This window comes from Rhea americana, unplaced genomic scaffold, assembly GCF_003343005.1.
Source record: "Rhea americana isolate MKP2758 unplaced genomic scaffold, rheAme1 scaffold_8, whole genome shotgun sequence".
Lineage (NCBI taxonomy): Eukaryota > Metazoa > Chordata > Aves > Rheiformes > Rheidae > Rhea > Rhea americana.
The window spans coordinates 2,434,112-2,450,423 of NW_028186978.1; the positions used below are offsets into that span (position 1 = coordinate 2,434,112).

Genomic DNA, 16,312 nt, shown 5'->3' on the forward strand with positions numbered 1-16,312 from the left:
ATTCTTGGATTCTCAGTGGTTAATTTAGTATCAGAACCTCTGTAAAACAGATCTTAATATTTGATAGATGTTAGTATACTAACTCTGTGAGAATGCAGATAGTTTAAATTCTGGTGGTGTTAGATACTTCGTTTATAAAGCTGGTGCATAGACTTTTAAATGATAAGTGTTATCTTTCGAATGCAGATGAACACTTCTCTGCCTGTGCACTTCATGAAAATTAAGAGCTATTGARCTGTCAGCTATGAGTTTTGAAGATATACTGTACATTTTATTTGTGTTTCAAATCGTTGTCATGCCAAGCAGCGTTTTATATAAGTGAAGAGTTTAAGAAATATTGGTTAATAAAATAGCTTGTCGTTGTTTGGTTTTTCTTATCGGTCGGTACAGTTAGACGTCTTTAAAATCTGCCGTGGAGCAGCTGGCAGCTGACGTGCTGCTATTGGCACCACCCAGGTTTGATACGACATCGCTAGGAGAAGTAGTAAGTGTAGTCCACCTCGGYGCTCAAGGAAGTTAACGTGGGAGCCTGGCTCGGTAACGTGCACCTAAACTGTTGAATTTAATAGATGCTGAGAATACAGAGGAATACACAAGGCACATAAAAATGGAATTCCTTAAAAAGATTGTCCCTACTGCCATTTCTGGTGATGTAGTTCTGGATGTTGGAAGTACTGCCCGTGAGAGCTCCCCAAGGCTACTAAAGATGAGACGTGTCAGCCTGCTTTCCTTAGGACAGACAATAGATGAAGATGAGGAGACACATGTTACACAGCCTAATTACAGTATGTATCCATGTTTTTTTTTWAAAAAAGATTTCTAAGTTCTTTTGAATGACGGTTATTTTGATAAATTGCTGATTTGATAATRAAAGGCTTTTTTTCTGAAAGTYGCTATGATCATKGTTTCCCTAGTTTTAGAATTACTTTGTCAATGAGTGCATTATGACCTGTTCGAAAGCAACTCTCTAAAGCAGCTTTTCTCATGTGCTTCGTGTTTGTGCATGCCCGTGTGATTTTTTTGGGGGATAAATATCTCTATTTCAAAATAAATTCTAAAATCATAATGTAGCGATATTTAGGCATTAACTTATCTATACAGATGTGTGTGCTGTGGAAAGCTCTGTTTACTTCAGTGCAGAATTCAGGTTTTATGTCACCTTTTCTCTCCCTGTTTTCCCTTTGAAATTCCCCAGATTTTCTAAGGTGAAACTTCTTAAGAGGTTTTTCACTTCAAGMATGTGTATGCTTTACTTGTTCAGTGTTTGGAAGATTTGCATAATTTTTGCAGACATAATATGTAAAGAAATCAAGTGAAAATACAAACATTGTATATAGAGWTTTTGACTTAAGAGTATGGGCAGTTTTGCTTGCCTTAGGATATTTTTTTTTCCACATACTAATATGCAAAAATTACAGATGGAATGATTCAGCGTTTCTGACAGTTTAACTGGATGGCAGTGGAAAATCCAGTTTTACTTTCTTTTGCCTTTGGCTAAAATRTTAAGACTTTATGGTCTTGGCCCCTGATGGCTATCAAATGCACAGGTTTTCYTCTTTGCTATGTGATGGCCATTTTCATCAATTAACATGTGACTTGATTTTTTTTTTTTTTAACCTTACTGCACTTGTAAGTGCAATACACTTGCTGTGCACTGCAAAGGTAAGAAAAGGCAGCCTCCACTTCGTTGGCTGGTGGCCTTGTGGCCTTACCTATGGCATTAATTTTATGAGGGGAATGAAAAGGGATTTCCATAGTGAGACTTTTGTTTAGCCTTTCTGATTATAGTATAAAATAATGTAAAATAATGGAGGTGTTTTTTTTAATCTTTTAAATATATCAGGTTGCATGATACTGGTAGTTGGTGAAAGAAGGGACAGTGATATTTTGTTAGCCAAATTGTTCCTGTGTATAACAAATTAGAACTTGCTCATGCTGTAACAATGTTGACTATTGAAGACTTGGAACATTTTTGTTAAGRATGTTATTGCCTGCGTGTTTGAAAACTGAGAAACCTGATCCATCTGAATGGGTGGTGCTCTTTTAGCCACATTTATGTTGTCATTTAACTTTAAACGTTCTAGAGCCTGAAATTTATGCTTGGGTATCACAGTGAAGTGCACAACTTCAAAATCTTGATAGGCACATCTCATCAGTGTCTCTCTTGAGCTGTGTAGTGCTTTTCTTTATAGCTCAAACTAACATTTTTAAACAACATTGTTTTTCAAATACTAGAATTCCAGGGTTATGGTTTAAGAACAGATAGCCTTATCTTTGTACCAAGTTAAGAGAGAATGCTATAGATTGAAGTTTATATCGAGAACAGAGGCCTTCATTTAACCTTGTTCAGTGTTTTATAGATGGTTGAGCAGATGAGGATAAGAGACATTAGAATACTCTGATCCTACTCCTGAAGATTAATTCTCCTTTTCACTTGTTAAGTATTTGTCAACTGGTGATTATTAGGAGTAATTTCCACAAATCAGTAGTGCCTGACTAATATCACCTAATAATGTGAGGTCATCATTTACGAAATGCAGACTTATGGTCTGTTCTGGGATCATGCTTTTACAATAGCAGATAACAGCTGAATCCTCTTTAAATTATCTGCTTATTTCTATTTTTGTATCTTGGTAATGGAATGAACTGCTCTTATGGAACAGAGTGAAGAACTACTGTGTTTATCAGTTGGATATGCTGTAGAAGGCAGGTGCCAGCAAAACAGGTAATAAAACAATAGAATAGTAAGATTTTTTGCAAATGTTTACTTAAGGTCAGCAGAWGTGGCATGTTATCAGAACTTAGTATAATGAAACTATTCAAGGACTCAATAGCTTTGAAAGCTAAGGTKGTTTATCCTGTAGATGTGCTTGTATATATTTCTGGATTTGAAACTTTTTTTCTCTTATTTTTAATCTTTAGGAAGATTTTTATGTTAATGGGACTCTGGGTGAAATGCTGATCTAGCAACTATTCCAAAGCATAGAAGTATTTTAGAAAGTATTAAAGAAATATTCAAAGCTTCTGAAGTGTAAAAGTGCTTTTTTTGTAATACTGCTCTGAGTTTGCATATATCTAATCTAAATATTTTGTGTCAGGTTAATGGAGTTTGAGTGATGAGATGTTCTTTTTTAGGATTAGAGCATATTTTAGCAAAAATGMCTTTCAAAATCTTAATTAATTTATACTTTATTTTGAAGCAAAATAAAAAGCTGTAGAAAAATATGTGGTGATACATGTTTTTTAAAATGTGATGTCCATAGAAAATGCTTTCCAAGAAAATTTTAGAAATCTTTCATAGCTGTCTTTTAGATTATAAGGTTATTGGAACTGTAGGGGGAAAAAAAGCCCATACATTTCGCTTGTTGGAAAAATGAATTGGGAGTTCTTTTAAATTTGTTACAGCATTTAAGAATTTTGAAACATTCTGTCACAGAAGTCTGATTCTAATTGTAGTTCTTTTCAGACAAACATAGAAAGATGAGTTGAAAAACCCAGAGAAGGTATTTTCTTATTGATAATTACAAAAAAAAATGGGTGCACATCTATAAACTATTTCATATTCCCCCTTCTCCTATTTGCGGTGTTAAAGAAGGTGAATGCCAAGAGTGCTCTGTGTAAACTGGCAAATTGCAAAATACCTATAGGGTGTGAAATGTGCACTTTTACTGGTGGATTTATGCATAAGTTATGTTGCAAGGTGGAGTAATTAATATTATGGAACAGTCTTAATAGCAAACTGTGTAAGTCAAATCTGCAATAACTGCAAGAGGCTTTAAATTAATCAGCAATTTGAGTATTCTCGTTACTCATCATGTGTGCGTTATTTCTCTGCATGGAAAATGTCTTCTTTCATGAACATTAATATTGTTTCCCTTCAAGTGCCTGTGCTAGAAGAGGCAGAAATAAGTTGACACAAATGTGTGCTTTGGTGCTAAAGCACTCGGTCTGGATGTACGTTAACTGCCTATGAGCACTGAGTCTCTGTGACACCTAAAGCTCTGCAGGGCGTATGCATCTCCATCTCTGATCACAGCATTGTACAGCAGGGGATGTCCGGGAGGCCCAGCGTCCGTCTGCAGTAAAAGTGAGTTTTGTACCTAAGTTAGGAATTTCAGTTAGATAAGACTGACATGATTAGTGGGCAAGCAAGTACCATTGATGCTTTTCCCCTGCACTCTTGTTTGCTTCTTGTTTATGTCCAGAGACTGTTCTAAAATACTCTTTGGGATCCTGAAAGCTATTTACATAAAAATCTCTAAGCCTCTCTCCTGTTTTCTTATCACAGTAGATAGCATTGTTTTGCATGAGTAATACTTCAGCAAGTTCTTTCGTGTATATTTTCCATAGGGAGTAACAAGAAGTCTTTAAGTGTATTTGAAACCTGTTCTTGAAGGTACTTAGGAGGGAAGATGGGGGAAAGGGATTTTGTATCAAAGGGTGCAGTTTTACAAGCTGATCAGCCTGGTGTAACAGTTTGCTRCCACTGAAAAGGGCAGTCTCCCTGCCAGCTGTGCAGCCCTGCCCTTGCCGGTGTCTGGTGCTTGTGTGACCTTTCACAGAGCTGATTCATTCCACAAAACCAGCAGAAAACATTCTCTCATTTTCAGAGTGGTAGTTTTCAGATGAATTGGTGAGGTGAATCAATTCATTGAGAGGACCTTTTTGGTCAGTAGTGGAGCAGCATTAGATGACTTACTGTCCCCAAAAGTAGCGGTCACCTTCTGGATATCTGCTGTTTCAAACATATTGATTTGTGGAAAAAGAACTCCTTAATATTTTAGATAAATGGAAACACAAGCATCTCTCCAGAGTTTTATGTGCAGTGATATGTTTTTTCATTACTGCTTATAAGCAAATAAAAATTACTTTGTAATTCTGACCATACGGTAAATGTCTTTCTAAGTAAGACGTTTACTTAAGATAAGAGTCAATAATGAACTGAAATGAAGTCCAGATTTATACAAGTCTTTTAAAAAGTAAGTGCAAAGGGAATATGTCTTTAGCTGACTAGTTCATTTTTCTATAATAAGGAAAATCTAGTACAGGTGGTGGTGTATTTGTTAGAGAAAAGGTACTATGACTAAGTTTTAGAGGGCAGTATCTCAAATATGATTTTTAGTCCTATTTTTGAGGCCTAATTTTCATCATATCACATAGTTGACTGTGTGCCTACACTTTTTACTGTAATTGTCCAAGGGTTTCACCTAAAGAATAAACATGAATGAATTCAGAACAAGTACTTTCCTCTTTTACTTCATTTGTTGGGTTTTTTTCTCCTTTGAACTTACAGAACCAAATTCTGTATATCATCCCAAAGAGTGACAAGTAATTGTAATTTACCACTTCTTTAAAGGCGTGCGTGTTAGTACAGCAAAAAAAGTACATCTAGAAGAGCCTTTTCTCCATATGTTACAGCTACTCTCATCTTTCATGAGGACTAGTAAATTACTATTTTTCTCTGAGATATAGTGAACAGAGAGCTTCCAAGTCTTTCTTGGCTTAGCTCTTATTAATACATTAGTTCTGCATCAGATTTACTGTTCACAGATACAAACAAAAATACTTTGCACTGACTTAATATTTTGTTTTCTGGTCTTCAGTAATGAAAGGACTTTCTGAGGCTTAAATATCTTAGTAGAGTGACTCACTGCTAAGAAAAGGAGATAGTGTCCTTTCACTTGGTACAGTCTTGCTGTATATTTATCTGTGCTTGTCCTGGTCTGAGTCTGTTCCTCTTGATGAGACAGTTCAACTTGCTAAGCAACAGGAAACTACCCTACCTTCCCAGTGCCAATTGRTAGGCAGTAAATTGGAATGCTAAGAGAATGAATCAGAAAGTGAATGCCACTAGTCTTGATGTTCTTCTGCTCTATCTTGCAGATCATAAATTTTTAAGCTGAAAAGTCAGAAGTAATGAGAATATTCATCCAATAAAAAAGAAAGTGGAGATTGGAGGTAAAATCAGGTCATGATGAGCTGCAAATACTCTTTAAAAAATTCTCTTTAGACTAATTCTTCAAGATAATACAGTTCAAAGTTTGAGGGGGGTAAATAAAGCAAATATCTTTTCCTGCCAAGTGCAATGTTACCTTTCAGTAAGATAGCTGGGAAAGAGATGGAAAAAATTGTATATGCATACACATAGGATATGGTTTTATATATTATATGCACACACATTATTAGATGTTTATGTATATTTATACATATATACGTGTGTATGTTGTACACACACACACAAAAATATATATATACATGTATATGAGAAATATACAGCAGTCTGCAGTCCAGGGCAGAGTGTTTAAGAGGATAGACAGCATATGAAATCAGAAACTTATTTTTAGGGAGCTCTTTTCTTTTATGTATAAAGCTGTTTTCCTTTAAACAGACTAAAATCAATCTCTAGGCCAAAAAAATCCAAAACAACTGCCCACAACTCCAAAGGAGTGTTTTTAAGATCAATAATATATTTACCAATAGGGTTAAATCAGCAGCTGCCTATAAAAATGCTGTAGTGACTTCAGCAATTGATCTTAAAATTTATAGAAATACTATATTTYGAAGAGTTTTCTGAACATATAATTTTTCAGTTTTGAGTTGAAAAGGAGAAAAGTCTGTTTTAAATGCAGAAGTTTAGTTGATGGATGATTTAGCATGTTTTAGTATCCTATAAGGGTTTTTCTTTAGTTTCTAATGAAAATGTGATTTACAAATGGAAGATACAGATACAATATTTTTCAGTAATTCATGATACTTTTGATGGCTGTTGACTGGCTGTACTTTCATTAGCTGTTTCATGTCTTGATTTGTAGAATTCCACATTTCTAGGGTTTTTTCTTTTTTCCTATTTTCCYTTTTAAAGATCTTAAAGTGCTTCTAGAGCTTCTTATCCCAAGTGCTAACTTAATACTTCACAGAAGGAATATATATAAAATGGATCCAAACTGAGGGGGAAAAAAAGTTCAACTATTTTGTCTTAATAAGGGGCTACTTTGGAAAGACTTTCATTTATAAATGACATTTTTTTTTTTATAAAACTTAGCACTGCATACCCTTTTGTTTCCCTTCCAGCRTGAAAATGCTGCATGAGTTTCAATTGGGAATATTTTTTTTTTTTTTTTAATATAAGTGTTGAAGAACACCTGTAGTTTGGGAAGTGTGGTGTTTGTGGTCTCAGCTTTTAAAATCAAAATGCACCTTCTTACCAACCAGCAAAGCTTTAAGGATTCTTTTAACCAGCAACCCTTCCCTAACAGAGGATTCCTAGGATGTTGTCATGGGTTTGCCTGGTCTTATTCTATGGCTTTCAGTATTCACYTTTACTTATAAAGGAAAGATTCTGTGAAGAGAAGTCTGAACTACTGATTTGAAAACAGAGAGATGAAACTTTCAGAAAGTCAGACCACTTTAGCAATGGTACGCTCTACAGTGATTAAGTTTGTGTCTGTAGCAGTTGTGCATAAGACCCTGTAAATGTTCGGGACTTAAAATACCCTTGTTTTATAAGGTGTGGGATTTTCCTTGTAGAGATACCACATGAATTATCAGTATTCTTTATTTGTTGTACCATTTAGGTCTGTACTGACACACACCTGTACTGGACCCTGGCTGTCTGGGAGGCCATTCTGTTGCTCATTGATAAGACCAATATGGCAATTTTATCTTTAGAATCTTTTTTTTTTTAGTGTCAAGTTGCTGATGCATGGTTGTGTTAGACAGTGATGCCGAACTGTTCCTAATGTCTCATTAACGCTCACTGGCGTGAGCCTTTTCTGTTTGTCTTTGCAAAGGTGACTGAATGAAGGAAGAATATATTTAATTAAAAAGAAAATTATAACTTGAAGACAGGAAAAGCAGGAAGTAAAACACAAACACAGTTCTCATCTTGCATGAAAATACTGTATTTCTTTAGTGTGTTATTTTCTGTTGGTTAGAGGTAGTTTAAAAATATTTTTCTCTATTCTTTGACTGAGGTTTCCATAGAACTGTTATTTCATAATAGGAGGAATGTAGAATTGATTAGCTTAATTTTTTTTCAGTACTTGATGAAGTTATATGAAGTATGTTTCTAGGTTGATTATATGTTTGGAAAGTTAACATGTGCTTGTTAATTACTGGGAAATAAGTGCTCTATCAAGAAATAACATGACTAGCAAATAACAGCAAATTTCTTTGATAGAAAGAAGCCTTCTCCATTTTACCTGAATACATTCCTACTACATAATTTCAGTTCTATGTTTTTCTTTAATTAGCAGAGACTTAAAAGAGTGATCTTTTCCCTTTTCACTTAATCCGCTTTGCCAGGTGCAGGTGAGTGAATGGAGGGCTGTGTGCCRAGAGTCTGGGTCAGATGATACAGCTCAGAGCTGCTCGGAGGACTCACCCGGTGCTGGGCGCAGGTGCAAGATGCACCTGCTTCTGGAGGCTGTATTTTAGCCTGCCGGCTGGGGCCTTTCAGAGRACTTTGGGCTCTGCGTAGATCACAACCCGAGCGCTCGCAGATAAGCGCAGCCTTTGTTGTAAACTTATAGTGTTTGTTGAGTGTCTAGTCTCCAGCTGTTGCGTTCAACTACCTTTGAGTTTTCCCCATTTTCTCCATTCCATTTCTAATTTTTTTTTTGCCTTTTTTTTTTTTTTTTTTTTTTTTTTACTTTTTTCTGTCAGTGCATCAGCAGACTTGCTAAGGATAAAGGTTCAGAAATTATACCGTATACAAATTCTCTTAAATCTCTTTTACAAATCAATGTATATGTGTACAATGTATATGTATGCCTTATTTCAACTAAAAAAACAYTTCTGTCTTTTACTCCTGCACCTAGTCCCTACAAGACTGATTCAGAGATGGGAGTGTTGTAAAATTCAACATTAAAAGCACTTATTTAATTGTTTAAATTGTGGTTATTAAAGTACTAAAAAAACACTGTAATTAAACAGTGGTGCTGGCTATGCAGTGAGGAAATATGCCAGTTTAGTTCAATGAGGAAGCATGCCATGTTAACATCATTATTTATTTATTTATATTGAGCAGCAGAGCTCCTTGTGCTCCTGCTGGGTGTGATATAAATGCCGAGGAGAGGGACTGCAGGCAGCTGGAACCTTACAGAAAATTGCCTGTCCATGCTTTGCTCCTGCCAGCTCTCCCTCTCCTTCCTGTAACTAGAGCTTTCAAAGTCCTTATCCTGCAAATAGATTCTAAAACTGTTCTGCCAGCTACATATACCATAGGGATTTAAGCTATAGTGAAATAAGTGAGCTGTGTGTGTTAGTAGGTTTAGCTGGGACAGCTGAGGTTCTTCCCATTTGCCACTGTCATTGCAATTCCCCATTCCCCTGCCTAACAGTTAGTGCTGCTGTCGTAGAGATGACTGAACCAGACATGCATCTGCATTACACTGGGCTGCAAAGTACGTTAATACATAAACAGAAATTGGCTGCACTCAGTAAACTGCAGTGGCTCAGGAGCAAATGTTCAGCCCTCTGTACAGCAGAGGGAGAAGGCAGAAATCTATCTTCTGGCTCAGGGAAAGACGATTATGTGTGTCTGCTGCTAAGTCTAATGAGAGTCTGCATCCAAGAACATTTTCCACCCAAGTACTATTGCATTCAGGGGGCTTAATAGACTTGAACTTCTGTACTGAGTTTACCCCTGTAGCTAGTTCACCTTAGCTATTCTAAAGTTCCCCTGGATAAGCCTTACATTTCTGGCTATCTTTTTCAATGCTCGCTAGATCCTCTCATAATGCAGATATGATGTTTCCCATTGAAATGGCAAAGACATTTAGCGGCTTGGGAGGAATGACAAAAATAGAAACATAACTGGTTTGTAACAGTCCTCTTAATGCCTTGTAGGGTAACAAAGTTAAGCCTTTCCTTACTCTATCCGTTTAAATGTCCTGCAACTAAGCTGAGATTTTCAGCATAGCCACATAACTGTTTCCAGGTTCCATTTAAAATGTTGATGAAAACTGAAATGCTAATTTTCTAAAAACAATATGTTGATCTACTGCTGCTCAAGCACAATAATGAGACTGCCGTGGCAGAATCTGGCAGTTATTTCAAGTTGTTTGACACTGCACCGTAGTAATTAGTTGYTTCCTATCTTTAGGCTTTTTTGCATACATGAAAGCTTGAAATTGCGTATTGGAGAGGGAGCAAACCACTGGAGTGGTCTGTGCAATTTAACTATTGGAGTGCCTATGAAAATCAAAAAAGTCGGGTTTATCGGGCATACAAGATGTGGTAACAGTCCTTGTTTCGAATATTGCTTTATCTGTCTTATTTTGAATATTGCTTTGCCTGTCTTATTTCCTCTTTGAAAAAGGTTGGTTAAATATCTTCTCAGAACTTCCTGCTAGGTTGCTTGAAACTGATTAGTTGCCTTGTGATCCAGGGCTGTTTGCTGTTCTGGAAAGCTGGGTTTTCAGGGAAGGCCAGATTGAAATCTATTTAATGTAAATCCTGATAAAGTTAGTAAGTTCTTCTGTGTTAGTTATGCTACTTTGAAAGCTATTTGATTTTTATGGATTTAGTTAATATTTTTAATAGGATTGCTATTTGATCAAGATAATGCTAACTTACTGGAAAAGTTAAATATTAACATTATCCTCCTCTTTGATGTTATTCAAAGACYGCGTTCCACAAGAAGGCTGTGTATCTTCAGTGTCTTTTCAATACTAGTTGGAAAATTCATGGTTATATTTGACCTGAAGTGGGAAATATTACTTGCAGTTCTTTGCCTGAAGGCATTTTTTTTGTTAATCTGTATCATCCTGAAAATGAGTGTAGCAAGACTGAAAACCTCAAGGAAACTTGAAAGTAACAGTGACTGCAAATATACTATGTAACTTAAAAGGATAATTTTAATTGTGTGGGTTTTTTAAATTGAATATTTATGCTAGAATGATTAACACAAATTATTTTTTATAAGGTGAGAGAGGTAGAAAATCATATTCTTTTATCTCATCCATCTTGGCAGTAGAAAATGCCAAGGACTGTGTTACGAAGGGGGGAAAAGGTAATATATGATATGGTATACTCCTGGAGAAATAAAACTATTTTAGAATAAGCCTGAGTAACACTTCAAATAAAAAGAAAATGGAGATATTCTTAAGGTTAAAATCTGAAATGTGGTCTGTGAAACATAAATGACATTTTTTTTTGTCATTTAAAAGCAAATGTTGAAAAGTTAAATAATGTCTATTCATTTATTTCCTTTATGATAACTTATTCAGGACTGTCTTTAGGCATGGAAATGCCATTAGAAAAAGAAGATCCCATAACCTTTCTAACCTATCAGGTTTGGCACTGAAACATCATGATAATATTTATTTATTTATTTTTTATCTCATTTCTTAGTCCTTCCTGAAGCAGAGTCCAGAGGTCCGACAGTTACAGAAACAGCAGTTGTTTTACACTGTGCTTGTTTTAGGTAGGATGTTCAAAGTAGTTGCTACTAATGTTTCTGGGGAGTTCAAAAAAAAAAAAGGKATAATGCTACTTGTTACAGAAAAGCCTTATAGACAACTGTTCCATATTCATTTGTAGTAAATGTATTGATCCTAGTAAGTATATTGATCATTTTAGAAATGTTCCCACTAAATTGCAGATTATATAAGTAAGTATTTGTTGTAATCTGTACTTCAGTGCAACAGTGTCTGGTCTTTGAAATTACTTGGGCCCTATAGCTTCTTCTAACATCCAGCACAGCCCTTGCCCGCCTATCATATGACTGATCTTACTGAACATGTACGGTTTAGTTGATCTGAATGGCAGAACAGTAATGTACACATTCTTGAAGTGATGAATTGACTTTGCTTTAGAGGTCAAGTGTGTTGTGTGTGATTGGACCATGGATGGACCTTCTAATACTTCCTAGCTGGGCTTACTGTGCACTGAATCATGTAATGTGTAGGTCTAGTTCCAGCCTGAAGTTGTTGCAGGCTTATGTTACTAAAGCAACTCAAATTGCTTGTAGCCATCCTCTTTCTTAAAGGTGTTCATATCTGGGCAGAAAGCAAGGTGTAAACGGGACACTTACACTAACCATTCTAGTACACTGCAAATGACCTGTGGTTGCTGGCTGAGCACCTCTGCTTCAGCACATCTACATCCTTGTCTTGTTCTTTCCCACGCCCGTTGGTATCACTGTGCTCATTCGCTGGCATGCCTCACCTTGACTCTCGAGAAAGTAACCAAAACCCTTCTTGACTTATAGTGATCTGCCCTCTTAAATAATGAGATTTGTAACCTGTATCCAAAGTCTTGCAAATACTGGAATCAGTATATAAACTACATATTTCTTGGAACTGTATAAATTGTTGCTTTAAGAAGAACTTCTTTTCTGAGTCCAGTCAAGTGATATGAATATATACAAATTCTCATTTTGTCAGTTTTTTTTTCTTTTTGCATGTTTTTCTTGCATAAAACAAAGCTCCAGTTCAAAGCTATTGACTTACAGTTAAATGCAAGTGTTTTCTTTTCCATTTTCTCTCTAGGTAATAAAATAGCTTACCAGGCATCTTATGAACGACTTCCCATATATATTCTCTTAAGTGTTATGTCCACCGTGAAAGTCTAAAAATACATACTTGTTGCTTTTAATTTTAAACAAAATGTTCTTTCCTTTCTAGAAGTCTATGTCATCTTCCTCTCTGAAAACAAGCAACTTAAGAGTCCTTGTTATAAATGGCATTTTTCATACACAGTTTTAGAAATACATGGTGATGTCTTTTAGCTGTTGCACACTGAATTTTGCCAGACTCTACTTAGTGAATTAGCCTACTCGGCAATTGGCAAGGTTCAGAGGGGTGTAATCCATGTTTTTTTTTTCCTGCTTCTACTGTTTCTGTTCTTGTTAAAAATAAAATGTTGTATTATAAACATTGTGGTTTATCCTGAAATCTTCTGTTATCCTGTTATCTAGTAGCAGTGTTATCAAGACAAAACCTCCAAAAGTCCAAATTTGCAATAACTGTCATCTATACATTTTTGCCTATAAAAGCATAAATATTAGATGTATGAGGAAAAAGAAATGTTAGAAGACTTGCACACAGTCATATAAGATAATTCGTTGTCCACTGAATCAGACTTCCCACGTGTGTGCATATAATATGAAAATATACTTTTGATGTACATGGCTATTCATATGGTATTAAAAGAAGTTTTTTGTCTTTTTCAGAATATTTTATTCCTGATATAAGTATTCCTACAGAAATCCTCCTGAAATCACAGAAGGGAAGAGCTTGTAGTGTTTTGTACAGTTTTCAAAATATTCTTAACATCTTAGAAGTTCTTAATGGGCTGATATTTTCTGTTTAGCTAACTGCATCTAAAATTGTTAGTTTGCTTGCAGAAGCCTGCCAAAGGTGATTGATTGTTAATATTATGAACAAATAATACTGCAATACAAATTCAGATGGCATGGGGAAAGCCATGTAACTTTGGCCAAACACATCATTATCAGAAATAAATAACAATTTTTAAAAGTATTCCCTAACATTCGTTAACCTTTAGTTTTAAAGGTTGATATAAAGAAATATTGGCAGTTCTTCCATTTATTGAATCTTCTTACAGTGACTCCAGGAGATTTCTGTGCTCCTTGGGTTTTTGACCAATTGTTTTTTAATAAGTTTCTGGCTCTAATGGTTTAAAGAGTAGATGGGCGGGGGTGAAGGGAGGAGGGAAGGGCAGCTACAAAGAACCCAAAGTGTATTTTAAAAAGTCATTATTTTTGAGGTGCTGGGAGAGTTGGCTCATGATTAGGAATGCATGCCCTTAACAAGGATTCCTTTGAAGAACTCTCTGTAGCCCAGTGTTAAAGGCAGGCGGAGACCAACCATAATTAATACAGTCTTTCAAATTAGTGGTGAAATTCATCAGCCAGTTCTAAAATCTGACTCTTATATCCTACTTATAACAAAATACGATCTCTGTTTTTCTTACTTAGTAAAAGGAAAAAGAAATTCTTGAAATACAACTTTGAATTTATTAATATACTAAATGGCAAAAGCATGAGTATGAGGTAATTGGAGGCATTGCATATACAATATTACCTGAAACAGACTTATAAAAGAAAATAAGATGCAATATCCCAAACARTTACTCAGTGTCTACACAGGTCCTTTTCCCTAGAAAAATAGCTAGGCCAATATACATAGCAATTTCATATAGTATTGTAGAAAAATACATTTGCACAAGGACATTATTGTTTTAATTATTTTAATGCATGACAACTGAGATATGATCACACTACAGCAGTGATAATTATTTTTTCCTCTTTTTCTCTTGTTAAAAAAAATACTCAATGATATATACTGTCCTGCATATATAAATCCTGTAAATTAATTAGAATTAGCTAAACTGTTTATCTGAGAGAGTACATCTATGCCATACTTCTCATGGCTGGTTTATTCTTAGCACAGTGTGAGGGGCATTTCTGAAACTGTGTGTAGATTTTCTATGTGTATATACATATATGTGTACATGTATATGCATGTGTGTGTATACACACACACACACTTTAAAACAGATTAAGGTAATCAGTACATCTTGGACTCACATAAATCATAATGTGGTTAAAGTTGCAGTTGTAAATCCATCTTAATTAACAAGTGTTAGCAGCCATGTCACAGTAATCCCAGTATCCAGTTGAGTAGCCTCTCAATTTTATGTATTTGACCCAAGTTTAATGTTATTTCTTATGTGTGATTTGATGGCAGTTACAYAAACAAACATTATCTTTCTGTACTATTTGAGCTGTCAGTACTGGGAAACTTTTCTGATTTTTTTCTTCTACTTTTAGATTTGCTCGTTAAAATCTTGAGGTGCTTTCTGGTATGTTCTTGCGGTTGGTTTGTTTTTGGGCTAGGTAAAGGCAGCAGCTCAAGCGGATGGGAGGGTTATCAGCATTGGTAGTAGCTGATAATGTGGGCAGAGTGAGAGAGGTTTATCTTAAACTCCTTTACCCTGTGCTGAAATGGACCAGTATTCATACGGTAGCTTCCTTTATCCCAGATGAATGATGGTAAATGCTGAGCTTTAGCTATGTTGGACTGTAGCTGCAGGAATTCAGAAACCTCAAATCTAAGTTAATAAAAGCTAGTTTTCATCATGGCCTTTGAGAAGGTAGTAAATGTTCCCACCAAGTAATCATTAAAAATGTCAAAATTTTATTGAGTTGCATACTTTAAAAGATTAAAAATCTTACTTTTCTAATTTTCTTGTCTTGAAATTGAACTGCAAAGATCCGTAAGTTTGTAAGCTGAAGGACTGATAATAGTATTTTTGTCCTCCACTCTTGGCACACCATTTATTATATTGCTGCCTTCCAAAGTCAGACTAGGTGTTTTTCAGGCTGAGGATTTTTTCTTTCATTTTGTATATTTGTATTGTAAAATAGTTGTCATACTCTTTGCACTGTACAAAATAATACTGAGCAATTTAATTTACTGTAAGTCTAACCGTTCAACTAGGAATTTGTTTGAAAACCAGCAAGTTGTAAACAGCTTTTTGGTGGTCCATGTTGTTTATAATTGTAAGTATTTGTACTGTTTGTGTGCAAATGACTCTTCCATAGTCTTCAGGAGAAAATCTCTCTGAATACTTATCCAAGTATTCTCTCGGAGAATTATAATGAATTCTATTGCCAAGAATATTGCAAACTGTTTTTTAAGATCTTTCTTTCAAGTCACTTTTCAAGCTTGGAATTAGAGCATCAGGTTTTGCCTTGTTCTTTGTTAACTAAATAACTGTAAGTCAGTTTTGCCCGTTTTAGATGTTGAGAAATAAGTGACAAAATAATGCTGCGTTTATGTTGCTGCTTTAGATAAGAGCACAAAGAATATAAAGACATTAATAATTGAAGCATTCTCTTCAAGTGAAGTTTTTAATACAATTTATTCCTGAAGCATCTGCTAGCTATGTGCTTGCTTATCGTTATGAAACACTTGGAGTTCAGAGGACCTTCCGTTTTGCAAAAGCCCTTCTGTGCGTTTCTGTTGATCGTCCGTAGTTAGTGAAGGCCGAGGACTCTATTTGGCGGGTGAAGGCGTTTTTGTTTGGGTATCTACTGGGAAGATTTTGGCAACGGGGGCGGGGGGAGCCGGGTGTTCCTGAGCCCGGGAGCCTGCGCCCCTCGCTTGACTCTAGCGCCGCTCCCTTCCGGAACGGAACGGGCGCCGCAGCCGGGCATCCGCGCTGGAGAGGCGGGAGGAAACTTTGCCGTTTTGGCGAGCGGAGGGGTGCGGAGCGGTGCGGAGGGGTGCGGAGCGGTGCGGAGCGCAGCGCCGGCCCGGCCGCGCGCGGCGGCTCTCGG

General features: G+C 36.0%; 1 protein-coding gene across 1 annotated transcript in view; it reads left to right on the forward strand.

The window, feature by feature from the left end:
* Window positions 1-386: 386 nt before the first annotated feature.
* FRYL (FRY like transcription coactivator) overlaps window positions 387-16,312 on the forward strand; it is a 145,913-nt gene continuing 129,987 nt past the window's right edge. The window contains exon 1 of the mRNA XM_085322719.1: window positions 387-785. Within this exon, the coding sequence (XP_085178845.1) occupies window positions 608-785 (178 nt within the window). The 5' untranslated portion in view covers window positions 387-607. The remainder of the gene's footprint in view (window positions 786-16,312) is intronic.